Genomic DNA, 15687 nt, shown 5'->3' with positions numbered 1-15687 from the left:
CCGGACCCAAACACTCTAAACAAAGAGGATGGGCATCCGCCCTCACGAAGCGACAGTGACACGATGAACAGTCTGGAAAATCTAGTTTAAAAAAGACAGACAGACTAGTAAACGAAGGCTAGCGAGAGCCAGAGAGGGACAAACGGAAGAAAATCTTCGAGGATGCAAGTGTGTCCGGCCCCGATCGTGCGGAGAAAAGGACTGATGGGCAATGCGCGGGGCGGAGCCAAGGGGGCAGGGTTACGGCCGCATGCCGGGCCCCGCGCAGGAAAGAGGGACACATTTTTGAAAAAAAATGTGGATGCTTTTTACAAAAGTGCTCCGGTCCCGTCCCACAGGATGGAGAGATGTCCCATAAGTATGGAGGAAAGGGGACGGGACGTAGGAGTATGACCCATACTTCACATAATGGCGTTTACGGTTGTGTCCCATAATGTACCGGGATTTAACTCCCCTAGCAAACTCAAGAAAGGACAACTGGACAGACAGCAGGCAGACAGTAATGCTCCAGGAGACTTATCAAAAAGGCAGATAAATGTTCTCCGATTCTACCACTACAGACACCTCTACCAGGCAAATGCACAGGGAAGAACGGGTGCCGTGTTAATAGGTTTCAGAAACTCACTCTGAGCAAAGGCGATACGCACACTAGAAGACATACTGGGGAGGTTTCTGTTCATTCAGGTGCAAATGGGTTTCAAGAACGTGACCCTGGCAACAGTACACACAAAAAACACAGGGCAGGAAGGGTTTTTAACCGGGAATGTTAATGAACCAAGAAACATTAGCAGTGGGAGACATTGTCCTTGCAGGGGATTTTTTTTATTTCTTTTAGTTAATTACAACTTTTAAAACAATTACATCCATTATAAAAAAAAAATAAAAAAAATAACACATTCCAAAGAGTTCCCCATATCTATCTCATTTTCCATGAAAATGTTCTATTGGTGATTTGCCTCAGGGATTCATTGGCCTAATTATTTCAGTCTAACTTCCAAATCCTGTAAGTAGACTATTAATGCCAAAGTCAGTTTTCTTTCATTTCCCGCAAGCATATTTTCCAATCATTCTTCTCCACAACAATTTGTTTTCTTCTTTATCTCCATTCCCAGATGTTTAGTTCTCAAATCTCTCAAGCTACTGCAGAATAGCTTCAGTGTTTTTTTTTCACTTTGCAGAATCTGCATATAGAATCTGCTTCCTCCACTGTACTTCTCAAATTGAGAACCTCTATATGTTCAATCTTAATTTCATGAAAGTATGCCTCAACACGGAAAAAGTTCTAGGTATTTCGGTAGAGTATTCCTAGCTCTTGCTTCAGGGGTAACATTGGCCATGCATCTGTGCTTTTTAGTCTCTGTTCAGATGTCTCGAACCAATCTTGATCCCATAGCTTTCTCTTTACCATGTTCAGATTTATTAGTTTATCCTGTCGTGGGGACCCCCCCCCCCCCCCAATAGACAGTGGCTCAGGTAAGGGGCATGGAGGGAGCTCTCCTAAAACCCTGAAGGAAGCTTTTGATTGACAACCTAGCACTCAAGGATGCATGGAGAGGGAAAAGAGAAGGGGGGATTGCGGGGGGGCGGGGGGGGGGGGACATGACTTCACATGCTTTTCTCATGCCCACCAGACCCTATCCAGGATTGACTATTTGAGCATCTGCATCTCTCTTAGGTGAAGTAGAAAGGATAAATACCAGGGCCAAATCATTATCCGACCATGCACCACTAACGGTCCAAATAAAGAGATGGGAACCGCATGGAGGGTTGTGGGACTGGTCTTTACCCCAGGAGATTCTGCTAGACTAGTTACTAGTGGAACGTTTAGAGGATAGTGTTAAGCAAGATTTGGTGCACTACCCTTTGGGTGCACTACAACAACCTTCTCCTCCTGGCAATAGGAACACAACCTTCGGTATACGTCTGTACTACACAGGTTGGTAGTGTGGCTGAGCAGCCAGGCTCGTCTCAAAAGGTGTCCATGTGAGCAGTAGGTTGGTTACACAGAGATTCACAGCGACAAGTATCCAAATGAATACTTCTACTCAAGGTTTCTTGATTAAACAATTATTAGTTTAACACTCAGTTTGAATAAGCCTTCTTCAGAAGGCGCAATATAAAAGTAAAACAAATAAACTCCAAAATACAGACTTAGTTTCTCTAAATCAGCAAATACCCATTGGGGATGGCACACAGCTTCCTAAACCCTCAGGTGACTTAAAAAGTTAGGACACTGGACATTAATGTATTACTGTTGCATTTAGAGCAATACCGAGAAGAAGGTCAAAGAAAAGGGTTTTAGAATAAAACAAGAGATCACACAATTATTCTGAAGCAGGCAAGTACTTTTGAACCCCAATGCAAAGTAAGGTAACCCCCTTCGGGAAGGAAAGGTAAAGCACAATGTCAGAGTTAACAGTCATAAATGGAGCCAGGCCAGCCAATGTCAATTTGGCAAAAGTCTAGCTCAGCTAAAGCACTTCTTGAAGGTAGGTGAGAGTCTTCACAATGTTTTAGAAGTCTTTGTTGAAAAAGTAGAATGAATGTAGGGCCACAAGCTGGGAGGGTTGAGGGGTAGAAGATGCAAGCAACTCTACAGAAGCAACCAAGACAAGTCTCAACTGAGATCAAGTAAGGCTACTACAACAAGAGGTAAGTCCTCTCAAACTTAACAGTACCTTTGGTTAGAAGAAATGGTTCCAGCTAGCTTCTGTACCTGTGCAGCTGTACAGTTCCTTCTCTTCTGCGCCTCAGTCGTGGGGACAAGAGGGAGGCCTTCTGGGGACACCTGCACTGCAATGCGACAGCCAGCAGCAGAAAAGGGCAAACTTCAATTCAGCAGCACTTCGCTGTTTCAGCTCCTCGCGTATCAGCAAATAGCACCACTGCGGTCTCTCGGATACCCCTCTGGACTTTCCTCGCATCTGGGGTCCAGTACTCTGTTGAGGTGGCTCATGCTTGGTCATACCTGCTTACTGGGAGACCGGAGGTTCTTCCACAAGCTTTGGTCCGACTTAAAAGTGATGCACTCCGTTTGGTGTTCCTCTCCCTGGCACTTCGGTTCCAGCAGCAGTGGAAGCACAGCCAACTCAGAGGATGTCCAAACGAGTTCACTTTGGAGTTGATTGGTCCCACCAACTCAAGGGGAGAGGTCGTCCTTGCAGGGCTTCTCTAGTCTAAACGAATACGGAGCTTCATCACAGCAGCAGGGCTTCACCAGGCAAACCAACTGTCCAGGAGTTGCAGCAGGCGTCTCTTCCAGGTTCTTCTACGGATTCTTTCGTCCAGTGGTCGACTCTGCCTTCCAAGCCAAAAAGCCTCACCTTTTATGCAGGTTTCTCCCATTCGTTCCAGCCTAGCTGTCAATCACAGCAGGGTGGCTGTCCTTGCCAGACAGCCAGCCAATCACCTTTGGGTGCATTTCTGTAACCAAGGTGATTAAGCACAGGGCGTTTCGGGCATCTCCCTCACTTCCAGCCCCTGCCAGACATACTGGAGTCCGAGGCGGGCTTCACTTGTGAATCCCGCCAAAGACAAAGGGACCAAACCTGGTTTGGCATGCACAGAAAATCTCAACAACCTTTCCAGTAAGAAGTGGCAAAAAAAGAAGACTTGGGCCATTTTGACAAAATTGGCACCCATGGGTGTCTTACTGTAGCTGCAATTGCAGCCCACGGTGAAATACCACAATGGTAGCAAAAAGTAAACCACCGTCACCAGCCATTAATTGTAGAAAGGGTAACAAAATTGTTACATGAGAAACTAGACAAAGGGAATACTAAGTACCCCTCCAGCACCCTATGGGGAGAGTGTGCGCTGGGTCTAGAAAGTTACAAATGTAAGTCAAGTCCATTTCACTTCACTGTTCTTGGAAACAGGTTTAATCAAGAAGGTATTTAAACCATTGGGAAATCTAAGAGACATCACCGTGCCACTGCACTGAAGATGCTGTGCGACAATGTAAAGAGGATGCCTATGGAGTTTGTCAGACTCCAATCCCCAAAAAGCAGTTAAAATCACAGAAAAATACATGAGTGGGAAAGTGTGTCACTCTCTCCAGGTTAAAAATCGAAAGTCCTGGAGTCCAGCAAAAGTGCTGGGAGGTCTCTAAGGTAGAGAGGAATTAGCACATTTGAGAATTCTCCCTAACAGATCGCATACACAAGTATTTTATGGTCAACGACAACCAGGGAACATCGCAAGAAGTGATCTGGGAGGCATTTAAGGAGCAATGGGGGGGGGGGGGGGGGGGAGATTATAACGATCCAAGACCAAAAGCAGAAACAAAGGACAGCTATGGAGAGAGTTGGAAGCTCAATTACAGGAGACCACGATGACCTTAAGTAGGGAAAAATGCAAAGCCACTTAAAAAAAGGCTGAAAGAACTTAGAGGGCAGCTAGAGCTACTCCACTCGCCTACAGCGGCGCGTTCACTCCTTAACACAAGGCAGTGCTACTATATAAATGCGAACAGAGCAAACAGGCTCGTAGCCAGACAACTAAGACAAGCTGAAGCAAGCCAAACTATTTCAGCTTTGAGACTGTATGATGGATCAATGGTCACAGACATCGAATCGGTAATGGGCTCCTTTGGGGAATACTGTGGGGGAACTATATAAATCCGATAAACCTAACCAACAGGCAATCCAGCAATACCTGGAGACAGTTCGACTGACTAAGCTGTCACAATCCGATAGAAAGAGGGGGGAATTTCTAAAGAAGAGCGATCGAAGCGGTAATCCAAAGATTGCAGAGGAACAAAACACCGGGCACAGACTGGTTCCTGGCAAGTTTTTATAAAAAATTTAACCAACAGCTGAGCCCCAGGTTGGCTCGTCTCTTCAACACAATGACTCATAAAGGCTCTGTGACTCAGTCGATGTCGGAAGCAAAGGTGGTAGTGCTCAGTAAACCCAACAAAGCTTGTGCTGTGTGGGTCCTACAGCCCCATACCACTGCTAAACCTTGATCTAAAAATCGAAACCGGGTCTTGGCGTCCAAACTGTCACCCCCTTCTACCATACTTAGTGGGTACCGACCAAGCAGGATTTGTAAGGGGTCAACAGACATGGGACCATACCAAGAGGCTCAACCATCTCAGAAGGTGGAGCGCTGTTCAGTCCCGGCAGTACCAATCTCGTTGGATGCCGAGAAGGTCTTCGACTGCGTCGAATGGCCTTTTCTGCTCGAGGCAATGGAGCAAATGGGCTTAGGTCCAAAATGTATAGGCAGGGTCAGGCAGCTCTCAATTAATTCCTGCTTACATTGGAAAGTACAGATTTCCAGAGTGACAAGACAATGCTGCCCCCTATCTCTAATTCTCTATGCAGTGTACCTAGAGCCACTTCTAGTATCGGTCAGACAGAATTTAGGTATTAGGTTTGGCGAAAGAGAAGCACAAAGTAGCAGCCTTTTCCAATGACATTATGACCGTGACGCCTATACCTGCCCTACTCGCTGAGCTTTCCAAAGTAGAGCAGGTGGCAGGACTTAAGATAAATATGGCTAAGTCTGAGCAGCTGAACCTGGGGATCACAGCGGAACAAGCGACAATGGCGCACACAATCTCCCCGTTTAAAATAGCAAGGGGGAAAATCACGTATCTGGGGTTGAAACTGACAGGCTCAATCTCCTGTATATACCGGGCAAACTACCCGGAACTGCTCTCTAAAACTCAAAAAGACCTTGGCTTGGTAGGATAGCTACAATAAAAATGTTTACACTTCCCCAAACTATTATATCACTTCCAGGTGCTCCCGGTTAAGGTTACTCAATCATTCTTCAAAGCAGTAAAAAAAAACTGATATCTCAGTTTAGAGGGCAAAATAAACGCCCAAGATTAGCTCTGGAAACCTTGATGGGCCCTAGATCACGGGGAGGGTTGGGGCTGCCAAGATTTGCTAAGTACTATGAAGCTGCCTAATTATGGGTCCTAAGGGAGTGGTTTTCGAGTAATAGGTCTACACCGGGGGATAGGATGGACCAGGCGCTAGCACAAGTGTCCCTAGAGGGTCTACTATGGTTGAGATAATAAGATCGGCCACGGAGCGCAAAGTTAAGCCAGCCGGTGACTCTGGTCAGCGCCATATGGGACCACCTCCTAAGACAAGGTTACCCAACAATCCCATCGCCATTCATGCCATTGTTAGATAACCCACAGTTCTCCCCTGGGATGGTACTGAATTTGTGTGCGGGATGGTACTGAATTTGTGTGCAAGATGGCAGGAAGTGGCATGCAAGAAGGTGAGACAAGATGGACTGGGATGTTAGACCCTTCGAGCAAATCAGGCTCAACGAGAATGATATGTTGTATTACTACCAACTGAGGCACTGGCTGAAACAGCCCAATGTTAAAAAAGCAAAACTAGAATCTCACCCCATTTGAAAAGTTAATCACAACCCATTCCGGGGATAAACCGTATCCAAGCTGCACATGATATTACAAGGGGAGGGTCTGGAGCGCACCTGCCATACATGAAACACTGGCAGGAGACACTTGGGGAGGACCTGCAAAACACAGATTCTATGGGATCAAATATAGAAACTATCTTGAACCATATGAACAGGGAAGAATGGTATAAGGTGGTGACACAATGGCACTACACGCCTGAGAGGCTACACTCAATGTACACAGGTGGTAACACAAGAATACTGCAGGGGCTGCTCAGGGAGGGGAGATGGAGGCACATACGGTGGGATTGCCGATACTGGATGGATTTGAGGGAGTTAAAGAACCAAATAACACAAATGGTAAGCGGGCCGGCAAGGGTTCCATGTGTTAATATCCCCACAAAAATGTTGCCATACAAGGATGCCTTTTTTTGCAGCGATATTGACATATGGAACCTGCGGTAGACACCCCTGCTCCCATTTACCCCATAAATAATATGTTGCCCATTCCGTTTCCCGGCGACCATATATATGGTGACATTATTTATGGGGATAATATTACCCAATATCCCGCCAACTTACTCTCTCAGGGAACGGCTGTGTGACCTTTTCGACCCGGAGTATCATATTCCAACAAGGCCGCAACAGAAAGCGTTCATGATTCTGTTAATAGCGGCCTGGCTAGTTCTGGCAAGGAAATGGAAACAAAAGACACCCCACTAACGTGGAGTGGCTGCACACGATTTGAGGTATCCTAGCTATGGAATGGGTGACCTATGCAATAAAAGGGGAGAGAAAGAAATTCCGTAAGGACTGGGGAACGATAAGACTACCTTCGGGGGGACTAAATGCTTGAATGGTGCCCTCAAGTTGTAAATTCTGGACATAGTGTAGGCGTTAAATGCTAAATTGCAAAAGGAGATAATATATGGAAGGCCCTGCTGGGGTGGGAAGGTTGTTCCTCATTTGTCATGTATATATTGGAAATGCAAATAAAAAATGTATACAAAAAAAAAAATGACAATGCATTACTTACCGTAAAAGCATTTCTGATGGTTGTATCTGCTTAGATTCACATGCTGTGCATAGGTCCGACATCCAGTGGTCACTGCGGAGTATTGCATCTTGTTTTTCGTAGTCGAAAAGGGGACGTCGACAAGGCGTGTCTGTAACACTATCCCTATAGTGACGTGCGTAGTACCCACAATCCCTCACGCGTCGAGGTCCCTCTGTTTGTATTTTTCTGCCCTGACGGAGCCTTCTAGACGTGAATGAGTACAGAAAAGAGAGAAATATAGAAAAGGATGTCTATGTTCCTTCCATCCGAGCAGGGAGGAAGGGTGGGCGCATGTGAATCTAAGCAGATACAACCATCAGAAATGCTTTTACGGTAAGTAATGCATTGTCTTCTGATGTTTGTTAATCTGCTTAGAACCACATGCTGTGCATAGACTAGCGAGCAGTACCCGGAGTTGGCGGTGGGTTATGAGAAGGAACAGTAGAGAAAAGATGTCTTAATACTGCCTGTCCCACCTGGGAGTCAGATCTAGAGTGTGTATCTAGACAGTAGTGTTTTGTAAAGGTGTGCACAGAACTCCAGGTAGCCGCTTTGCAGATGGACTCAAGGGGAACATTTGCAATGAATGCTATGGAAGCCCCAGTGCCTCGAGTGGAATTTGCTCTTGGCTTGAAGGGTAGTTCTCTCTTAGCAAGAGTGTAACAGAGAGTGATGCATTGAACAATCCATCTAGATATAGTGGACTTTGAAACTGCATCTCCTTCTCTTCCTGCTGCCACCGAGACAAAGAACTGATTAGTTTTCCTCAGTGGTCTGGTTCTTTCCATGTAGAACATGACAGTTCTGCGTACATCCAGTGTATGCAGACTTTTTTCTCCCAAGCTGGAAGGGTTTTGAAAGAACGTTGGTAGTTCTATAGACTGGTTTACATGAAATTTCGATATGAATTTAGGTGCAAACCTTGGGTGTGTGCGTAGAACCACTTTATCTTTGTGAACTGTTACGAAGGGGTCTAGTACAGAAAGAGCCTGTAGTTCACTTACTCTCCTAATGGAGGTGATAGCCATTAGGAAAGCAGTCTTAAGAGTGAGGTCTTTAAGAGTTGCTTTGTGCATGGGTTCGAAAGGAGGGCCCATGAGTCTAGAAAGTACCACATTTAGGTCCCATCCGGGAGCTGGGTTAGCTATTGGAGGGTGTATTCTTTTTACCCCCTCCATGAAGGCTTTGATAACTGGTATCTTCCACCATGACACTTTAAGTTGGGAAGTGGTGTATGCAGAAAGTGCCGCTAGGTGGACTTTAATGGAATTGAACACTAGACCTGAATCCAGTAAATGGGTCAAGTATAGGACAATGTTAGTAGGAGAGCAGTCAATTGGGTTGATGCTCTTAATTCTACACCAGATGACAAATCTTTTCCATTTGCTAGCATAGCAGTGGCGAGTATTCGGTTTTCTGGCTTCCCTGAGGATGTCCATACATCTCTGCGGGAGTTGTAAATGGCCAAATTCTACGATCTCAGGAGCCAGGCTGCTAAGTTCATGGTCTGAGGGCATGGGTGCAGTGTCCTGCCCTTGTCCTGTGACAGCATGTTGTATGGGCAGGGAAGTTTCACTGGGGGAGATAGGGACATCTCCATCAAGTGAGCGAACCATGGCTGCCGGGCCCACATTGGGGCCACTAGTATCATGGTAACCTGCTCCTGGTGCATCTTGTGCACCACCTTGTTGAGAAGGGGAGTCAGGGGAAAGGCGTAAACAAATTTCCCTGACCATTGAATCGACAGACCGTTCCCCTTGGACTGGTTCTGGGGGTACCTGGAGGCGTAACTTTGGCATTGTGAGTTTTCCATAGTTGCGAACAGGTCTATTTCCGGAAATCCCCATTGCGTGAAGACGCCTAAGACGATGTTTTCGTGCAATTGCCATTCGTACTCTTCGGGCAGGGGGAAGTCTCTGCTGAGTTTGTCTGCTAGCAGATTGAGTTCCCCTGGTACATGTTGTGATAGTAGGAACATGTGTTTGAGAGCCCACTTCCATATATTCTGGGACAGTTTGGACAGTCCTGGAGAGTGAGTGCCCCCTTGCTTGTTGAGTTAGTACATGGCTGTGGTGCTGTCTGAGGACCATCACTGTCTTTCCTTGTAGGTGTTCCTGAAAAGCTTTCAGTGCTTTGAACACCGCTAGAAGTTCTAGCAGGTTTATATGCTTGGATGCTAAGCTCGGAGTCCACGCTCCGTGAGCAGTCTGATGGGATAGGTGAGCCCCCCATCCTGTGAGGGATGCTTCTGTGGTTAGAGTGGCTTCCACTGCGGGGGTGGCAAAAGTCTTCCCTAATAACAGGTTTCCTTTTGTCCACCACCTCAGCGAGAGAACTAAGGCCTGCGAGACCACCACTAGATCGTCCCATTGTCCGCTGGCCTGACACCACTGGCTGTTGAGCCACTCCTGCATTGGGCGCATGCGCAGACGCGCGTGAGGTACCAAATAAATACATGACGCCATCATCCCTAGCAAGCACATAGCTTTGCGTACCGTCACCTCTCGACCTGCTACATAATGGGGGATCTGAAACAGCATGTTTTGGACCCGCTCGTTGGAGGGGAAGACGAGGCCGTCCTTTGTTCGAATTAGAGCCCCTAGGAATTGTTTGATTTGGCTGGGTTCTAAGCTGGACTTCTTTTCGTTGATGGAGAAGCCCAGTTGGTACAAAAGGTCTACGGTCTTTTGGGTATTGGAGAAGCATGTCTCGTAAGAATCCCCGGTTATGAGCCAGTCGTCGAGGTAAGGGTATACTGGGATGGATAGCCTTCGCGGGTGGGCCGCTGCTACTGCCAGTACTTTTGTGAATACTCTCGGTGCAGAAGCTATCCCGAAGGGTAGTACTCTGAATTGGTAGTGTTTGTTCCCTATCTTGAACCCGAGGTATTTTCTGTGTGCTGGCAACATTAAAATATGAAAGTATGCATCTTTCATGTCTAGCGTTGTCATGTAATCCCCTTGTGATAACAGTGGGATTACTTCCTGCAAGGTCACCATACGAAACTTTTGTGGTTTGACAAAGTTGTTCGCTGGGCGCAGATCTAATACAGGGCGCATGGTTAAGTCCTTTTTGGGTACAAGGAAGTACACTGAATAAATACCTTCTGTTACCTGAGATAGGGGGACAGCTTCTATCGCTTCTTTTTTCAGTAGTTCTTCTACTTCTTGAAGAAGAATGGTGAGGTGTTCCGGTGATCTGCGTTGGTTCCGTGGGGGTCTGTACTTCGGGTAACCGTTGAATTCTATGCAGTATCCGTGGGCTATGGTGGATAATACCCAGCGGTCTGACGATATTCCCTCCCATGCTGATAGGAACGATGTTAGCCGGCCCCCGACCGGTGATGCATGGGAGGGGACCCGAATCTTCGGGTCATTTGCTGGTATTGGGCGTGGAACCTCTGGGGCTGGAGCCGCGACCTCTACCTCTGCCACGCCGTTGGCCTCTTTGACTGAACTGGGTGTTACCCTGGTTAGAGGGCCAGCTGGTCGCAGAGTAAAATTGTTGTTGGTTCTGCTGCTGTCGTTGGCCACTAAAGGAGCGTCTATTGCCATAGCCGCGTCTGTTAGGGGGCCTAGAAATTTGGTCAAGAGTCTTGATGGTATCAAACTCTTTCTTCGCATGTTCTAGGGCCTCATCAACTGCCTTCCCAAACAGATGTGTTTGTTCTATGGGCTTATTTATGAGGGAGGCTTGGGTTTCGGGCTTAAAACCTGAATTGCGTAGCTAGACATGGCGTTTGAGAAGTATTCCCTGAACCAGGGAGCGGCCAGCCGTTTCAGCGGCATCTAGGGAGTTTTTTACGATGCCCTGGTTTACAAGCGTTCCCTCTGATATTACAGCTAACAGACGTGAACGCAGGGGTTCAGGTGCGTCCTCTGCTTCGCTGCGCAGCTTGCTCCACTGTGCATCTGCGTAGCTAGCTAGTAGGGAATTGTTATTTGCAATTCTAGTTGAGAAGGCGGCGGAGGTCGTGATTCTTTTCCCCAGTGCGTAGAGCTTCTTGCCTTCCTTGTCAGGTGGTGCTTCACTAGTGGATAGTGGTACCCCTGCTCTTTTTCTTGTATAAGTAACTACAAGGGAGTCCGGAATAGAATGTCCTCTGATGTACAAAGGGTCAGAGGATGAAGGGCTGAAGAGCTTTTCTATTCTAGGGTTGACCCCTCTTACCAAAGCTGGATTTGAAAGGGAAGGAGAAATTCTTCTCTTAATAGAAGCCAGGAGCGGAATAGACTGGCTAACAGGGGCTTTTTCTTTAATAACTTTTTCAACAAAGTCTATGTCAGGAAGAGTTTCCCCTGTGTCTATCTCAAAATGCGCTGCTGCCTTGCGCAATAGCGCATTGAGTGAAGGTTGGTCATCTATGGGAGAGGAGTTCCCAATATGTGAATCCTTGAGAGGAGAAGGGTGAAAGGCATCAGGGTCTGAGTGCACTGATGGTGATCGCCAAGGCTGCACTGACGGGGGATTGCTAGGGCTGCGAGGTAGCTGTATCCTCTTCAAAAGCTCCTGCAGTAGTGTAAGGATATTCTTTGAACCCCTCTTCCTCAAGTTCTTCCTCTCCACCCAAACACTCCTCTTCCTGAAGGTATTGCTCCTCCTCAGTGAGGTCATATACATCTGTGGAAGGGGGAACCAGCCTAGGAATCTTGACTCTAGGGTCATCCTGGGGCCATTCTCTTTGTCTTTTGTGAGTGGGTGTGTCTTGGCTTCCCAGAAACCTTTCCATTTTCTCCATACAAGAATGGAGTCTTTCAAGGGTCTCATGGGGTACCCCTGAATAGTCTAGAGGGGGGAAATCAGCATTTTCGCCTTCAAACCGCTTCGAACGCTCCCACAACGTCGAGGAGAGGTTTCCGTCTCCCTCCGAAAAGCCCTCCGGTAGTTCAGAAGTGCCCTTAGATGAAAGGGGCTGTTCCTGGCTACCTTTGTGCTTTTTCGGCGCGGTATTCGACGTTTGTTTCGTCGTCCGCGTACGTTTGTCTTCGGAGACAATTCTCGCTAGGCTCTCGACAACGAGTTTGTCAGTCGAGGGCTCTGGTGTCGACGTTGCCTGCGTTGCTCGTTCTTAGACGGCTGCTCTATGGAGCATTACGTCGGATGATTTTGAGGTAGCGCCCGTGTTAGATGAAAGCCCAATCGCTGGTCGCGGTTGCGTGTGGGGCTTGAGACCTTTACGGTCTGAGGTAGACGACGGAGTGCCCTGCGTCCCCTTCGGCGCTGATGGATCCTTCGTCCTCGACGAAGAAGAGCCGTGGGTTGTGTGTTTAGTTTTATGGGGTCTATGTGCGTCCTTGTCCCCGGGGTGTTCATCCCCATAAGCAGGGCGTGAGCCGAGCCCGTCGGGGCCGGGGACGGACGTCGAGGAGCGCAAGCGCTCCTTCTGGGGGTTCATGACTTCCGTGACGGACGTCGAGTTATCACCCTCCTCGTCACTTTCTGGAACAGCGGCGGCGGGTGAGGAAACAGACTTCGACATAGCGTAGTCCGCCCACCTCTTAACCTTTCGTTCTTTGAGAGTTCTTGGTTTCAAGAGCTTGCAGGCCGCGCAGCTGTACTCGTTATGATCGAGGGGCAAGCAACGATTACAGAGCTTGTGTTTATCCTTCCAAGTGTATTTGCCCCTACAGCGTGGGCAAAACTTAAAAGGTGTCCTCTCCATAGCTGAGGCAATAATAGCTGGCGATAACAACCCCAAAGGAAAGAAAGGGGAGAAAGAAAGACATTCTCAAAGAGAAGATAAAAGTTCGAACCCCCACTCTCCCTACTGTATGTTGGCCGTCGAGGCCAGGCCACGTGTTCGGCAGCGCCGAAGGATCTCCTCCGCCTCTTCCCCTCCGTCGAAAACCTGTTCGGCGGAGAAACAGCTTCACAGCTAACGTCGAGGGGAGGGATCGTTAGCAATATAATAAGTATAACAAAGGACCAAGGTCCGTGGCAAGTATTAGCAATGTCTCTCTAGGAGCTCCGCGAAAGGCGACCAGAAACTGGGCGGAAAAAAACAATCTGAGGGACCTCGACGCGTGAGGGATTGTGGGTACTACGCACATCACTATAGGGATAGTGTTACAGACACGCCTTGTCGACGTCCCCTTTTCGACTACGAAAAACAAGATGCAATACTCCGCAGTGACCACTGGATGTCGGACCTATGCACAGCATGTGATTCTAAGCAGATTAACAAACATCAGAAACATGGTTCCAGACAGAAGTTAGACCAAATATTTTAATCATAGCTACTACAACAGAGCATCCCCAGTATTCATTAAAAGGGAGAGAAGGCTGGCGGACATGCCCAATAAGGTGTCCCAAGTGAATATGCTACACTGAAAAATATGCAGTATTAAAGCAGGCATCTTCACTTTTTTGTGAAGCTTTATTTTTCTGTATTGATTCATTAGTACAACAGCCAATTTCTGATTCCGCTCCATTATCGTCGAAAAGCTCACAATTACAGAGTGTGATGTTCAATCTTTCCCAATTGAAAGATCTTCTTAACCATACTCTGCTCATTTAATTCCTATAACTTAAGTTGTCAGCATCCTCCCTCGTTCATGTTGCTCAATTTTCAGTTTAGCATGATAAGTTAATTATTTGAGTGGTTTAATGTTCTGTTCTCGCGGTCTTGGGAGGTCTATGATATAAAGACGACTTGTCTTTTTAGGATTTTGGCAAATCAATCTCACAATGTAGCCATAGTGAGTGTCTCAGATTAGTATCCACCCTTTTGCTAGTACCACTCATTTTACCAGTAAAAAACAGCCAGTTCAGGTCTAAAAGACATTAAGCTAATGAGCAATTAAGTTTTCCAGTGTGCTCCTTCCCATGTTGGTTTAGTTACAGACTGCCCTTTAACAAGAGTTTGTTTCCTAAACACAGATGACTTAAGAGGAAAATTACCTTCGCCGCCGCATGCGTGGTGGTGTCCGACGCCACATAGGTGGTGGTGGCAGCATCCTGCGCTGGGGGCTGAAGCGCCTTAGTGCTGGTCGTGGCCAAGGATTCAAAACACCTGATGCTGTGACCTCCTGACCATCAATTTGACCTATAAAGCAAAATATAGCAAAACAATCAACTGATTAGTGATCAACAAGTAAATCAGAAAACAGTCTATGCATAGTGTACCTGCTCATTTACGGATAAAGATTACATCTGCTTATACTACAGGAATTGGCATTCATCACCCAAGACATACCACACTAGGCTCCTAAGAGCCCAGTGGAGGCAACCCCTAGATCTAGGAGCTTCCTATGGCTATTAGGGAACCTTTTTTGCAACTTTCCCGCATTGATTTCCATGCAACCCACAGCCTTTGTCTATGTTGTGGTATCCGGTGATTGGGGCAGCGGGGAGACTTTTCCCCCCCCACTCTCAAATCTTTCATTTTGGGGTCATTGCTCAGTCAGTGCAGGGAGAATTTCTCCATTTTGTATTTTCCTCGTTTTCATTTTGTACCATGCCACTTTCATAGGAGTGTTACAGGGACAGGTGTGCATTTCTTTGTCGGGCTACATTTTCTATGCCTGTTAAGACAATTTCTGTACCATCCTCGTAAGGAACTACACCCACAGACCTTAATCAGGGTGTTAAAACCTGTCAAGAATGGTGAAACTAAACCGCTCAAGGAAAGTAATCTAAATGGAGCAACAAGGTGTACCGTTAAGCAAGAATGTATGCAGTAACCCTGTGGGAGACTACACCAGCCTTGTCCGCTTGGCAATAGGTAACCCAACCTTTGGTATAGGCCTGTACTACACAAGTTGGTAGTGTGAATGAGCAGCCAGGCTTATCTCAAGAGGGGTCAATGTGAGCTGTAGGGTTGCAACATTGTTTTACGGTGACAAGTATTCAAATAACACTTATACTCAAGGTTTCTTGATTACATAATTATTTATTAAACAGTCAGTTTTAAAATAAGCCTTCTTTAGAAGGGACCAATTGGCAACAATAAAAATATACTTCAAAATACACTCCTTCAGTTCAATAAATAAGTAGATACCCCTTTGGGATGGCACACAGATATTCCTACACCCCGAGGTGACTTCAATAGTAAGGAGACTGGACATTAATGTATCACTTTTCACACTTAAATGGTAATACTGAAGTTGCAGCAAAAGAGATGAAGGTTAGGGAAGGAAACAATGGTTAACAAGTTTCTCAAACAAGTAAGCATTTTTGAAATACCCCCTTCCCCCATGCAATGTAGATGAACCCTTGCCCAGATATACAAGTAAGGTATG

At 46.8% G+C, this 15687-nt stretch overlaps 1 protein-coding gene across 3 annotated transcripts in view; it reads right to left on the bottom strand.

Moving 5' to 3' along the window:
- Positions 1 to 15687, bottom strand: part of RNPS1 (RNA binding protein with serine rich domain 1) — a 337071-nt gene that overhangs the window by 27053 nt on the left and 294331 nt on the right. For all 3 annotated transcript variants that reach the window (XM_069646964.1, XM_069646965.1, XM_069646963.1), the window contains one exon: positions 14348 to 14492. In XM_069646964.1, coding sequence (XP_069503065.1) covers positions 14348 to 14492 — 145 coding nt within the window. The remainder of the gene's footprint in view (positions 1 to 14347; positions 14493 to 15687) is intronic.

The sequence above is a fragment of the Ambystoma mexicanum genome, chromosome 2q, assembly GCF_040938575.1.
Source record: "Ambystoma mexicanum isolate Mex_15411 chromosome 2q, UKY_AmexF1_1, whole genome shotgun sequence".
NCBI lineage: Eukaryota > Metazoa > Chordata > Amphibia > Caudata > Ambystomatidae > Ambystoma > Ambystoma mexicanum.
The sequence above is the reverse complement of the archived record's forward strand: the minus strand, read 5'-3'. Positions and strand labels throughout refer to the sequence as shown.